The sequence below is a fragment of the Cibotium barometz genome, chromosome 27 (assembly GCF_041138505.1).
Source record: "Cibotium barometz isolate CiBa-2024 chromosome 27, ASM4113850v1, whole genome shotgun sequence".
NCBI lineage: Eukaryota > Viridiplantae > Streptophyta > Polypodiopsida > Cyatheales > Cibotiaceae > Cibotium > Cibotium barometz.
This window is the reverse complement of record NC_141072.1, coordinates 43,882,545-43,896,397: the sequence shown is the minus strand read 5'-3', so window position 1 is coordinate 43,896,397 and position 13,853 is coordinate 43,882,545. Positions and strand designations below refer to the sequence as shown.

At 41.4% G+C, this 13,853-nt stretch overlaps 1 protein-coding gene across 1 annotated transcript; it reads right to left on the bottom strand.

The window, feature by feature from the left end:
* Positions 1-10,670: 10,670 nt before the first annotated feature.
* On the bottom strand, positions 10,671-13,514 carry LOC147623420 (pentatricopeptide repeat-containing protein At3g09040, mitochondrial-like). The gene has a single exon (XM_086821772.1). The coding sequence runs from the start codon at positions 13,512-13,514 to the stop codon at positions 10,671-10,673; it is 2,844 nt and encodes a 947-aa protein (XP_086677898.1).
* Positions 13,515-13,853: the final 339 nt, after the last annotated feature.

Genomic DNA, 13,853 nt, shown 5'->3' with positions numbered 1-13,853 from the left:
AAATATTTCATCAAATTGCAGGCATTTTTCTCATCGAATCAAGGAGATCTCCAAAATACAGGTGTAATTCTTCCATACCCACTCTCTTTCGTTTTTACGGTTCAATTAATTGCATGAACTATAATGCATGACCACATGGAAATTGTCAATGTACTACTTAGTTTTTGAAGTTGCCTGACGTGCTAGTGTGAATCATTAATGAGTTTAACCTTATTGGATATATTCTTGAGAATGCATGCAATCTTTAGTTAACCTTGGAATACGATTGTCTTAGGTCTAGGGTCAAACCATCTTAATGTTTGACACCTGGCCATGTGTGTGTTGACCTCTAGGACATAGCTTTTACCCCTTTGTCGAAAGGATGCAAGACAAATTATAGTTCAGGAGCGAAGATCAAAAGAAATAAATTTTTTTTTTAAAAGCCTACAATAAATGGCAATACATGTCTATGATGTGCTTTTAATGTTGGCCTATCGCCTTATTGATACTTGGTAGGCGAGGAGTATTTTACTCCAGACCGATGCCTTGGTTGGTAGGGGGTAGCCTTGCCTAAGGTGAGCTAATAGATTCCTGGATAATGCCTTGTGTTAAACATGGTACCAGGATCGATGTTAGTTTTGCCTTAGGAAGGTCACCATTGTGTGTAAAAATTATCACGTGCATAAAAAAATAAAGGCAAAAGGCTCCTGTAACTCTGATGTTTCTTGTGTCCCTAGGCTCGCGGTATTAACTTGTTCTTAGAGTAGACACAGTGTGGTCATCTGTTTATTTATTAAGCTTGGTTATTTTCCTTGACTTAGGCCAGTTATAAACCTTGATTAACCTTTGACACCTTGCTAAATCTTGATTTACTTTCAATAATTTTAAACTCCTGTTAATTTGCTACACTAGCTCATTCATGTGACCCCTTAAACTAAGTCTCATAGCAACATCCATTGTGGTCTAACATGCTTGAATTTATACACTTTATATCTTTTGAATTCCAGCATACTTTCACTCTACTTCCCTATTTTGCAGACGGTCTACCACAACAACCCTATCGAGCCTACCATACCATAGCTTCCGAGGACGGAATCTACATCAGGAAGGGGGCATGTTAACCTATGACGGACATTGAGACGTACTATGTTTTATGTCATTAATTTAAATATTCTGAGTCATGGGCCGGGCTTGTCGGCACCATATGTTAAGGATAAAGGGATTGGGTGATCGCCGATGAGAGGCGCACCTTGAATATTAGCAGGGTAAGGGTTAGGATCGGCCGGCCATGTATGGACGCCCATGTATGAACGGCCAAGTCACCTATAAGAGCCAAATGTAACCCTAAAACTCTCATTCTCATGTGTTGAATACAAGAGTGCTCTTGCCTTATCTCCTTGGTTTCCTTCTCCTGCGTGAGAGAGAGAGAGAGTGAGTGAGAGAGCCATCGAGCACTGTGTAGCGGCACGGCGGCGGCGAGGCGGTAGAGCGGCGACGGCGGCTCCTCCTTCACTGCTGCGATGCGGGAATCCTTCACGGCAGCAGTTAGAGCGGTGAGTGACACACCCTTGCATTCTGTTTGAGCTTGCTTTCCTGGTTGTATGCTTGCAGCCATTCGTGGCTCGCATACGGTGTTCGGCAAGTCCCCAGCTACGACCTGTGCGGCAAAAGCGCACATATGGGAAACCGTGATACACAATCACAATGGCCCATCACCATGACTATAGAATCATGGCCTCCAAAACCATGCCCAATCAAAATTGACCTTTTGGCGTTGCCATTCAAGGTTTCAATGGCCCTCATTGAGACCCACTATATCCCCATTCTCACTGTTATTTTACAGTCTGCAAAATCATAATCGTGATTGCCACATCACTAAAATTAGGTGCCACATCACCAATAATGGCTACATAATCATGCCATGATTGCCATGTCATCAATCATGCATGTATAATCACGTCAACATGTTTTGTGAGACTATTAAATCACGGTTGTATATCCCCCACCACCGAACCATCAAAATCATGGGTAACACCATCTCTACCATACCTCTGGTGCATGAAAGCTAAACTTTCACAATGACATGTCTCACACCATGATTTTGTAGTCGACAAAATCATGGCAGGGAATGCCACATCATCAGCAAATCACGAAAACATAGCCCCTCTCCAAAACATCAGTTAACAACTCCAAGTGTCCAAAAAATGTCCAAAGAGCGTTTCCCAAGAAAAATCTCCACGACACTTTTTCCATGATGTGATTTTGGAGTCTGCATAATCTTGATTGTGATTATCACATTATCAATCATGCATGTCGATCACGCCCGTGATTGCCACATCATCTTTTCAAAATCACATTGTTGATGAAGGTTGCATAATCATGGGGTACGATCCATCATATGCACAGTTCAAGTTTTTAATCCTTGATTATTTCCTAGTGTTCTATTGCACACAAAGGTGAAATCCATACGGTGTTGAGACCGTGATTTTGTAGTTTGTAGAATCACAGCCATGATGACTTTCATTCTAGAGAGCTACAAATCATCCTCCAGTGTCCTGAACAACCTCTGAACTAATCCCAACTCATAATCTAAAACCATCAGTCTCAATGTAATAATAAATAACTCTAACAAGAGATGAAGGTGCTCCTACCTACCAATCCATAAGCTTTCCAATATTAGTATCATGAAAGCGCTGGCAAAGACATGAGCCCTGACTCCTTATATAGACGTGAACCCTAACCCCTTGTATGAAGACCCGAGGTCACATCACTATCCTCAGGAAGAGATCAGAGAACCTCAAAGAAGAAGACCAAGGGAAAAGCAACCAAGCTTGTCCACCAACAAAAGGCTAGTTACCTAGGTCCCCTAATGGACTAATGCTATGGCAAAATCCTCTGTCACAACAATGAAATAGTGGATAACAAGAAGGTGTACTTTCAGTACCACTCTCCAAAGTGCATGGAATTGGTGAATGATGCTCAAGTTAAGGAGAGGCTAAGCCCTACAGGGCTCGAGAGTCTAGAAGAGGTAGTACAGTATAAGTGAATAGAAATCTCTACGCGGAGTTCTTGGCTTCTTACCAATAGGGATCAAATAGAGGAACAATCCATTGGGATGGATGGGTGTTGAAGAAAACAATCTTAATGGAGAAGCTTACCCAAGAAGTCTGCACCTGCCTTTTGGAACCCAACCCATTGTAATAGTACCAAAAAAGAATGGGAAGCTGTCATATTGATTTACAGAAAAACTAAATGCAGCCACACCACAAAGAAGATTCCTTTCCCCACTACGATTTATAGACTCACTCCTCCTAGATGTAGTATAGCAAGATATGAAATGTACTCCTTCCAGGGCTCGATCAAGATAAAACCGCATTAATCATCACATAATGGGGGACATTCACATCAAATGTGATGATTTTTTGCCTTAGGAATGCACCACCAACTTTTCACTAACGGATGGTGCACGAATAATTTGATGAATACTTCACCACATTCATGAGGGTTTTTTTCGTCAATGATTTCATGTGTGTTTGGAAAAAAGACTAAGTATCTCCATCACCTAATGCTATCTAAAAAAGTGTAGGAAAGAAAGAGTGAGCCTGAATCTAGCAAAGTGTGTATTTGTAGTGTGACTAGTGGATCATCCCTACTAGGCCATGTTTTGGCAGCAAATGGTCGGGCATAAGACCCGACCAAATTGGAGGTAATCATGAAGCTATGTGAGCACCAAGAAACATCAAGGATATCTCTAGATTTTTGGGCCACATCAAGTGGCATAGCAGGTTCCTGAGATTCTTGATAGATGTTGTGCAACACCACTATACATCGTGACTCTAAATAACACAGAGTATATATGGTCTAGAGGATGCCAAGAAAGAATTCTCGAATATGAAGAAAATACTAGCATCTACACCCATGCAGCAATTCAACTACAAGCTAATCTACACCCATGCAGCAATTCAACTACAAGCTAATCTTCCATGTATTTGTGGATGCATCATATGTGGTCATTGGGAGTACATTAATGCAAGAAGCACAATAAGGTTGGTTCCAACCAATGTAATATATGCAAGCAAAAGATTGGCAAAAGATAAAAACTACTACAACATGGAGAAGAAAGAATTGGGGATGATTTACTCCATCAAGAATTTCAGGCATTACCTATTTGGGAAAGATGTTTGAATTTTGTGCAGATCACAAGATACTATTGTACCGAGTAAAACAAGCCATTTTTTTTTCAAGTGGCCTTTGGCCCAAGATCCTCCCATAGTTTTCACCACCCGTAGAGGAACTTATTTATCCACCCGTAGGCAATGCTGCCGACGAGGAAGCACCAAGGGGGGTTTTGAACCCAAGACCTCTTGGTCCTAGGCAAACACCTTCACCACTTGAGCTATCACCTCATTGGCCAAAACAAAACAAGTATGGCTACATGACCTAGTACTATAACTACACTATAACTCTAGTGAATTAAAGTTGTTTTCACATAGTGAGTAAACTACTGGTAGGATATTACCCATAACCTCACCAACCATGCCAATGGCATCATTGTGGAGATGTCATCATAATGGCATGTCATCCATATATGCACTTGTTGAGCTTCATATCTCAACAATTATCTTCTCCTTCTTTTAACCATTTTCAGCCCATGAGAATTAGTTCTTGTGCCATGATGATCAATTCTCATGCCATTGATAATCATGAGAATCATGTTATGTTGACATTGAGAATTGATTCTCACACACATGAATATCATTCTCACTTTGTGAGAATCTCCCCCCATGAAAATCAATTCTCATGAGAATCATGTTGGTAGAGTGAGAATGCCCTATGAAAATCAATTCTCACATGTATGAATGTCATTCTCATGTGGTGAGAATCTCCCCATGAAAATCCATTCTCAATATGCATGAAGATCATTCTCATCATGCCATAATAATCTCTTCTTGAAAATCATTCTCACGTCATGAGAATGATTCTCACACCATGAGAATATCCCAATGAAAATCAATTCTCATACATGTGAAGATCATTCTCATGGTGAGACTCTCCCCATGAAAATTAGAGTGAATATCATTTCCACGGCATGAGAATATTCCCATGAAAATAAATTCTCACTTGTGTGAAGATTGTTCTCATGCCATGAGAATATCCTCGTGCAAATCAATTTCCACTTGTGTAAGATCATTCTCACACCATGAGAATCTCCTCATCACCATGAATGCCACTTCTCATGCATGTGAAGATCATTCTCAGAATAATGTGACAATCAATTCTCATGCCATGAAAATCCACCTGCATTTTTACGTCGTGAGAATCTGAGACCCTTAGAAACTTACTCATGGTTCTTGGTTCATCCTTCAAATGGAAACCTCCTCAAGTTAAGAAGGGGGAAAGTGACTCAAAGTAGGTTTTGGGGAGACATCTTGCACAAACTTGGAAGGTGAGGGAGATAAAAAAAAGTTGAGACATTGGTTAGACACTCCCTCAAACGTGGACTTCGAAATGTAAGGAAAGGCTTAGAGCGCTTAGGGGAAGGGATTTCTTTTTTTTAAGACCTCAAATTTTTACACAAATTATTTACAAGAAAGCCTCCAGCTTTTAGGTTACACCATTTTTAGAAACTTTAAAATTCAGTATATGTGGTTAGTACATGGGTTGGTTTTGTGTGGTTAGTGCATATACGAGATTCCTTTCACTGTGTGTGTGTGTCTAAGCACTCCTTTAGTAGAAGGATTATTGGTAGATTTTTTCATCAACTTAGCATGTGCCTTATGTGCTGGCTAGTATATGAAAATGAGAGAGAGAGAGAGAGAGAGAGAGAGAGAGAGAGAGAGAGAGAGAGGGGGAGGGAGGGAGAGAGGGAGGGAGGGAGAGAGAGAGAGTATTGAGATTATTTTTCACAAATGTTAATATCTCAAGCAAATAGTTGAAGAATTCTCTCGTAATGCCCTTTTCAAGGTTCAAATAAAGTTAGCAAGTTAATTTTGATAAACGAGGCTTTAATATTTTTCTCAATAAACAATGTGGTGTCTTGAGGATTTCTCACTATATATCTTGGTTATGTAGAAAGAACACCTTGGTTCTTAGAAAAAAGTACATAAAAGGGTAGAACCAGATTCTAAACAACAAATATCAAGGTTTTTTAAAAGAAGCAAGAAAAGCTTATAAATAGGGCTATTGAAGAAAAGAGCCACCAAATAAGTGACTCTTTTCCAAATTAACACACCTATTAAATCAATACTAACATAATTTTACACCTAGTCCAATAAGCAAAGTGAACTTGCCATTATGCAAAAGAAAATGTGGATATAACCCCTTACACAAAGAGAAGGAGAAGGCAAAGCTATATGAACAAGCAAAGTGAACTTGCCATTATGCCATTATGCAAAAGAAAATGTGGATATAACCCCTTACACAAAGAGAAGGAGAAGGCAAAGCTATATGAAAAAGTTAAGAATTGTAGAAAGTTTTACTTGTATTGACAACTAAGAAGAATTGAATTTCTCTTCATTTAATTTATGTCTTCAATATATTGACAATTGTTTTCTCCTCAAGAAAACTTTGATATTCATGTACAAGAATATACTATAAGATCTACCTTTGTATCTCTTCCTTGCATTTGAGTCTAAAACTACAAAAACAAATCTCTCTAGATAGTCACCTAAGGGTTTTATGAGCTTATATGGCCTCACTCATGATAGTCACGTAAATGTTTGCTTATGGCCTCACTCATGATAGTTACCTAAATGTTTGCTTATGATCTCACGCACATGTTGCTTCATTGACAAGTGAGAACCATTTGTGTTAAAAATATGGTGTCACATATTTATTAAATTGAGAGGGAGTGTTGGAAGTATAATTTTGGGTAATATCAATTATGTTGGAAAGATAAGCATATGGTTAGGTGCTATATTGGAAAGGTGATAATTCATGGATAAGGATGCCACATGGCAAAGAGTCTTTGGTTAGAGTCATTGTATAGTTGATAACATATTGCAATACATTTGGTTGAGTGTGCTCATTGGTGTCCATATTTTTAAATCATGGATTATCTTGATTATTTTAAGCCTCGCTTATCTAATCTCTCTCATTATGTGCACCACTCTACCAAGCCTATTCCTAGCACCTTAAATTCTCAACATGGTATAGGTTCTTATAGTTTGGTAGAGAGTTTAGAGTAGATTTTCTCTTAGATTCTCAACATGTATAGATTGTTCTTACAGTTTGGTAGAGAGTTAGAGTAGATTTTCATTTGATTAGGGTAAAATGCATTTTGTTTTTTTATTTTGAAAAATCAGCATAGTGACACGTTATCTTAGCAAGAGATTATTTATGAGATTGCCTTGTTAAATGGTTCAACGAAAAGATTGGAGGTTTCTTGAAGCTGCCCCCATTGAGTATGCAAGTGAAGGTCTCAACAATATGAAGATTTTTGGAGTCTACATCCTCAAAGAAGCTACCAAGAAGATATTTCTACCTCAGGAAAGGTTGGGTTTCATGTTTTCTTGCCCGACGGAGAGTTGGTTTGAGCATAGATTATGATCGATGTGAAGAAGGAATGTTATGTGATGGGACGTGTGATTCCCATGGTTCTTTACATTTGGCAAGGAATGTGAAGAGGTGCAAGCTTGTCCTGGTGGTTGTGGGACAAGGATGTAGTTCACCTTGAGCATACAAAAAAGTGGGTTGTGCTGGTTTAAAGGTTGCTCATGGAAAATGAGGGTTGTGCTAGTTCATAGGTTTGCTCATGAAAAATGAGCAAAATGGTATGTGAAGGCTATGTGGGTTTTGCATGGTATGAAGGCTATGTGGGTTTTGCACCTATGGTTTCTCAAAAGAAACCATGAAGAGCACAGTTGTTTGGAACCGATGGATGAAGGAGAACCATATCCGCATGTAGTGAGCTCTATGAAGAGCTCTGGTTAATTGCAATAAATTTCAGCCAAGTTGAAGGCAGAAGACGAGAAACTAGAATTTGGCTCTGTTTGCAGCTCTCCAGAAGTAGGCGGAGGCAGCCTCTGATGCAGCACACAAGGGAGGTGGTACGACCTCTACGCCAAGAGCAAGAGATGCGTTTATGTGCGCAACCCTAACAGTCCTTGCAGCTAAAAGAAGAGTCCTCAGCCTCGATAGATCCATGGGAGTTTCTTGGCGACACCCTCCTCCATGCAACCTGCAATGCAAGCATGAAGTAGACACCAGTAGCATAGCAGAGCAAGAGAGCAAGACTTGAGCAGCCATAGACTTTCTTTATTATTTTGAGCCTCCCTAATCTAACGTCTCTCATCATGTGCATCACTTTACCAAGCCTATCCCTACCACCTTAGATTCTCAACAATTTGAAGCTCCACATTGTTGATCTTGAGTTTTGCTTAATTTCATAATGAATTTTAGAGTCCATTAACAGTAGATGTGAGCATGATGCTCTCTACTCTTAAGATTTCGAAAGTAGTCATGAAGAGAGGCCCATAGGAAAAGCATCGTTGCATCGAGAATGAATGCAAATGAAGATGGACTAGACAAAATGTGTATACTAAAGGATCATGACATCAGACGCCAAGTTCTTTAGGAATGTCATAATAGTCCCAACATTGAACATCTAGGAATACATAAGATTATTCTCTTCTGAAGAGGTTAAGTTTTCTGGCCAAGTATGAATAAGGATATCTAAAACTATATATTGGAATGCCATAAATGTCAAGTAGCCAGAACAGAACATCTAAAGATAATCAATCTACTACATCCATTGAAGATCCCAGGCGGTAGATGTTGAGTACTTCCATGGGTTTCATTGTGGGACTACCCACAAGTAGTTAAGTCTTCCTTGTGTGACCATAGGGATGAAACTAGTGACAAAAGCGATGTAAACAAATAAAGACTACCGAACAAGAACATAAAGAGGACATGACTATGTGTGGATGGTAATTGATCGATTGACAAAGGTAGATCGTTTCATTCCAACCAAGAAGAATGTGAAGACTCTCAAATCAGCTCGACTATTCATTGACGATATCTTGAGGCTTTATGACCTACCAACGTGTATTGTTAGTATTCGAGACAATAGATTTGATAGCCACTTCTGGAGGGCTGTCTTTGAGAGGCTAGATATGAGGTTGTTGTATATGAGCATGGTTGAACATCCTTAGATGGAGGGTTCTTATAACATTGCTAAACATTCACGTTCAAGCTTTAGTCCATTTATGATGATGTAAGATCTCACCCTAAAGGTTGCAGTATCAATTGGGTTGGAGAAGGAAAAGGTACAAGCAACTAAAGACTTTCTTGAGGACATGAACCTAGCTCAACAATGCATAGAGAGAGCTCAAGATAGAGCTAGAAGTTATGTAAATTCTCGCTGAAGAAAGATGAGAGTTTACTGAAGGAGAGAATCTCTATTTAAAAGTTCCTTATTCTTCTGAAACTCTAAAGAGACTGGAAAATGTACTCAGTTGTCTCCATGTTCCATTCCCCAATCCTTAGAAGAATAGGTGAAGCTTCTTATTTTGTTTATGAGAATGTAAACATTTCTTGGGGGGGGGGGGGGGGGGGGGGGGTGGTTGTGGGGGGGAAAGTGTTAGTGTTACATATTCTATAAGTAGGGAACCTAGAGGGATTTCTGGTGTATAAACTTGAGGTTGGACATGGGTGTTAGAACCCTAAGCAGCTATATAAACAATAATAATTATAAAGCACCTTAGGGTATAAAGGAGTTGATGAAGTATCACATGTCATGCGTCAGGCTAGATGAATATGGCCTTGAGACTCTACAAGCTCGCTTCTGATGGAGTCATGGAATTGCACTTAAAAGGAAGGCCTTTCCATTCGTGGCTGGGCGGTTACTGGAAGCAAGGTCCAGATCTTGGACCTCTCTGCTCATCTTACATATGCTCTCAGAAGTCAAACCTCAGGATGTCTACTTGGTACCACAATACAGGTACACCAGCTAAGTGTTTCCGTCTGGTATGGGCCTCCCCTTGTCACTGGGAAGTTCTAAAATGCTGCATGTAGCATCCACACATGCAGATACATTTTTCCTCATAGCTTTATTTCCCTCTGAGAAGCATTAGCAAAACCAGATCCTTTATTTGTATGGCCAGATCCTTTTAATCACTACAAGGACCGCTTCTACATCATCACACAATTCTTTGCCTGTGAAAAATGTCTTCTCCATGCTAAAGTCATACAAATAGTTGATCGTGGATGCTTGTAAACTTGTATAAAAGAATGGACTACTTGCTCTTGTTCTATCCAGCTCTTCCAAGGCTCCCTTAGAATAGCCCACCTCATTCATAACACAAGGTTGGGCATTAATGAAGCCCTTCAAGGGCTGAATTATTCCTGTCATTTTCTTGAAGGTATCTTGGAGATCTCTCACAAAAGAAGCACACCAAAAGCTCACTCAAACAGTGTCAGCTTGATATCTGTGTTCGCTAACAGTATGAACTCAAAAAGCAATCTCTGCAGTTACTTCTGTAAGATCTCAGTGATGACAGATGCAAGTGTTACTTCAGTGGCTCCAATTGGTGGGTTGCATACTTACACATAAGTTGACCACTTGGATATTTCACTTGCTTGGGAACAGATGTTTACCGGGTGCAATTTCTGGTCAATTCAAATGCTCCCAATGTAAAGTCTGGGCAATGGGCTCTTTGTAACAAGAATGCGGTCTTTGAACTGCCCATAAGTCAATCCTGCAGCCCAGCATCAGCATAGATGTTGGACATCAAGATATAGGCAGTCCCCTCCATGGGCTGTATATGCACTGCACGATCAAATGCATGTTTTCCCAGCTCCCTGTTGCCATGAGTACGACACACAGCCAGCAAGCTCAACCAGGTGGTCAGATCAGCCTGCATAGGCATCCTTGACAGCAGGTCTTCCATCTTCTTGAAGTTTCCTGCACGTCCAAGGAGGTCTACCATACCAGCATAATGCTTTAGATTTGGTGTTATGCCATAACCTTTGTTCATGAATTCAAAGTACTCGGCCCCTTCATTGACAAGACCAGCATGACTGCAAGCGGAGAGTAAAGAGAGGAACGTTACTCCATCGGGCTTAATGTGTGCCAGATGCATTTCCTCAAACATTTTCAAGCTAGCCACAAAATTTCCTTCTCGTGCATGGCCAGCAATGCACGCAGTCCACGAGACGACATCACTCCGACACAATCCATCAAAGATGGCCTTAGCATTTTCCATAGTTGCACAACTCCCATATGCATGAATGAGAGTGTTGGCCAAGAGAAGGCTTATATCGTATGCAGATGAGACGATGGTGAAATAAAGCTGCCTACAGATCTCCTCATTTTCTGTTTCACTACATGCCTGCAGAACACAGATAAGTGTAACATCATCAACTGTCACACATTCCTTCTGCATTTGCCTGTACAACTGGAGAGCCTCATCACTATAGCCTTGCTCGAGATATGCTGAGAGCATCGCATTCCATGACACAATATCCCGCAGGGTCAACGCATTAAATACAGCCTCTGCTTCCTCAACCGCCCCACACTTACCATACATACTCACAAGGGTGCTCCCAACAATGACATCTAAAGCAAAGTCCTTTACCTTAGCATAGCCATGGATTGCCTGGCCAATCTTCAGAGACAGCGGCTTGATTGATCGTCCCTCCACAAACACAGCTTCTTCTTCTCCTGCAAGAGTGCCACATGCTTGAAGGGCGATCACACAACTCAGTTGGTCATGACTGACGCCTTCCACATGCATCTGTCTAAACAGCTGTAAAGCTTTCTCTGCTTCACCCTGCTCAACATACGCTGTGAGCATTGCACACCATGACACAATGTCATGCTTGGACATCCCACCAAACACATTCTCTGCTTTCACAATGCTTCCACACTTGCAGTACATACTCACAAGGGTGTTACTAAGAAACATCTCTGAAGTGAACCCCTTCTTCCTTGCCTCCGCATGAATTGCCTGGCCATATGTGAGAGACATCTCTTTGATCAATTGCCCCTGCACAACGGTTGCAGTTTCCTTCTCTGCCAGGATGCAACATGCTTGAAGGGCAACCACATAAGTCCGCTCCTCTCCACCCACTTCTTCTTCTTGCATCTGTCTGTACAGCCGTAAAGCCTTCTCTCCTTGGCCCTGATCAACATATGCTGAGAGCATTGCATTCCACGTCACAACGTCGCGCTCCGACAACCCCCTGAATACAGTCTCTGCATCAATGATGCTTCCACACTTGCCATAGGTAGTCATAAGAGTGCTTCCGAGAAAGATATCTGAAGAAAAACCTTTGTTCCGGGCATCCCTATGTAATGCCTTTACGATTTCTAAAGACATCTCTTTGACTGATCGACCGTCCACAAGGGTAGGTTCTTCCTTTTCAGCAAAGGCACCACATGCTTGAAGGACCGCCACAAAAGTCAGTTCATCTGGACTCATGCCTTCCTCGTGCATTTTTCTATATACATGTAAAGCCTTCTTTCCTTGCTTATGCTCAAGATAAGCAGAAAGCAACACATTCCATGATACGATGTTGCGCTGAGACAACCGACTTAGCACATTCTCTGCTTCCACGATGCTCCCACACTTACTATACATACTCAGAAGGGCGCTTCCAAAAAAAACACCTGAAGCAGAACACTTCCTCAAGGCATCCACATGTAATGCCCGGCCAATTTCTAAAGAGATCACTTTGGTAATCTGCTCCTCTACAGTTATAGCTTCTTCCTTGTCTGCAAAGATGCCACATGCTTGAATAGCAATCACGAAAGTACGCTCATATGGGCTCACGCCTTCCTCAGGCATCTGCCTGTATAGTTGTAGAGCTTTCTCTCCTTCACCCTGCTCAGCATATGCTGAGAGCATCGCATTCCATGTCACAACATTGCGCACAGGCAACTCACAGAACACTTTCTCTGCTTCCATGATGCGTCCACATTTGCCATACATACTCACTAGTGTGCTACCAACGAAGACATTAAAAGCGAAGCCATTCTTCCGTGCCGCAGCATGTATCTTCTTCCCCTCTTCAAGGGCGGATATACTACCACAAGCTTTAAGTAGGGTAACATAGGTGAAATGATTAGGCTCAATACCATCCTCCAACATCAATTGATGCAATTTCAAAGCTTCCCTACCTCTACCATGTTCTGTGTAAGCCGAAATGATGGCAGTCCAAGAGTGGACGCTGTGACTGGGTAATCTATGAAAGATGTGGAGGGCATCTTCAATGCCACCACACTTAGCTAGGGTTTCCACTAAGTAGTCGCCAAGGGGGTAAGTAAGGGTTAACCCATGTATGGCAAGATGGGTATGGACTTGTTTGGCATGACTAAGAGCCTTCTTTTTGCTACATGCATTCAGGAAAGACATGTATGTATGGTCTGTGGCCGGATGGTCCATGTGTGACATGACGTCAATGGCCATGTCCAAATGTCCTCGCTGGCAAAGGATTTGAAGTTCATCGGCCAATGACTGCCCACAAGGAGGGCTCTCCTGTTGGAGCTGTTGCTCCTGCAATGCATTGCTGGTGGCCAGCCGATAGTACACCATGTGTGGTCTGTGCTCACAATGGGGCTCTGCTGAGGTTTTGCGATGCGTGCCCGCCCATCGCAGAAGGCTTGAGGAGAGAGTCTCGCAGAACGGGTTTTGATGATGGCCTATGATACTCGTAATGGGCGATCTGCAAGTAGCGCGACGATGAAATCTCATTCCAACATATGAGGCTTCAACATTCGAGTCTTCAAGTAGCCCCCCCAATGCATATTCTTGCAAGGTATTTGTTGCAAAGGTAGGGCCAATGGTCAGATTTAAAATATTTGGTTTGTGTAATCTATTTAATCTGATCTAATTAGGTTTTCCCTTGGTCTAGTTAATCTGATCTAATAAGTT

Bases quoted from the DNA above. Each gene is read 5' to 3' on its own strand.
- LOC147623420 (XM_086821772.1), bottom strand. From the start codon at position 13,514: ATGGTGTACTATCGGCTGGCCACCAGCAATGCATTGCAGGAGCAACAG.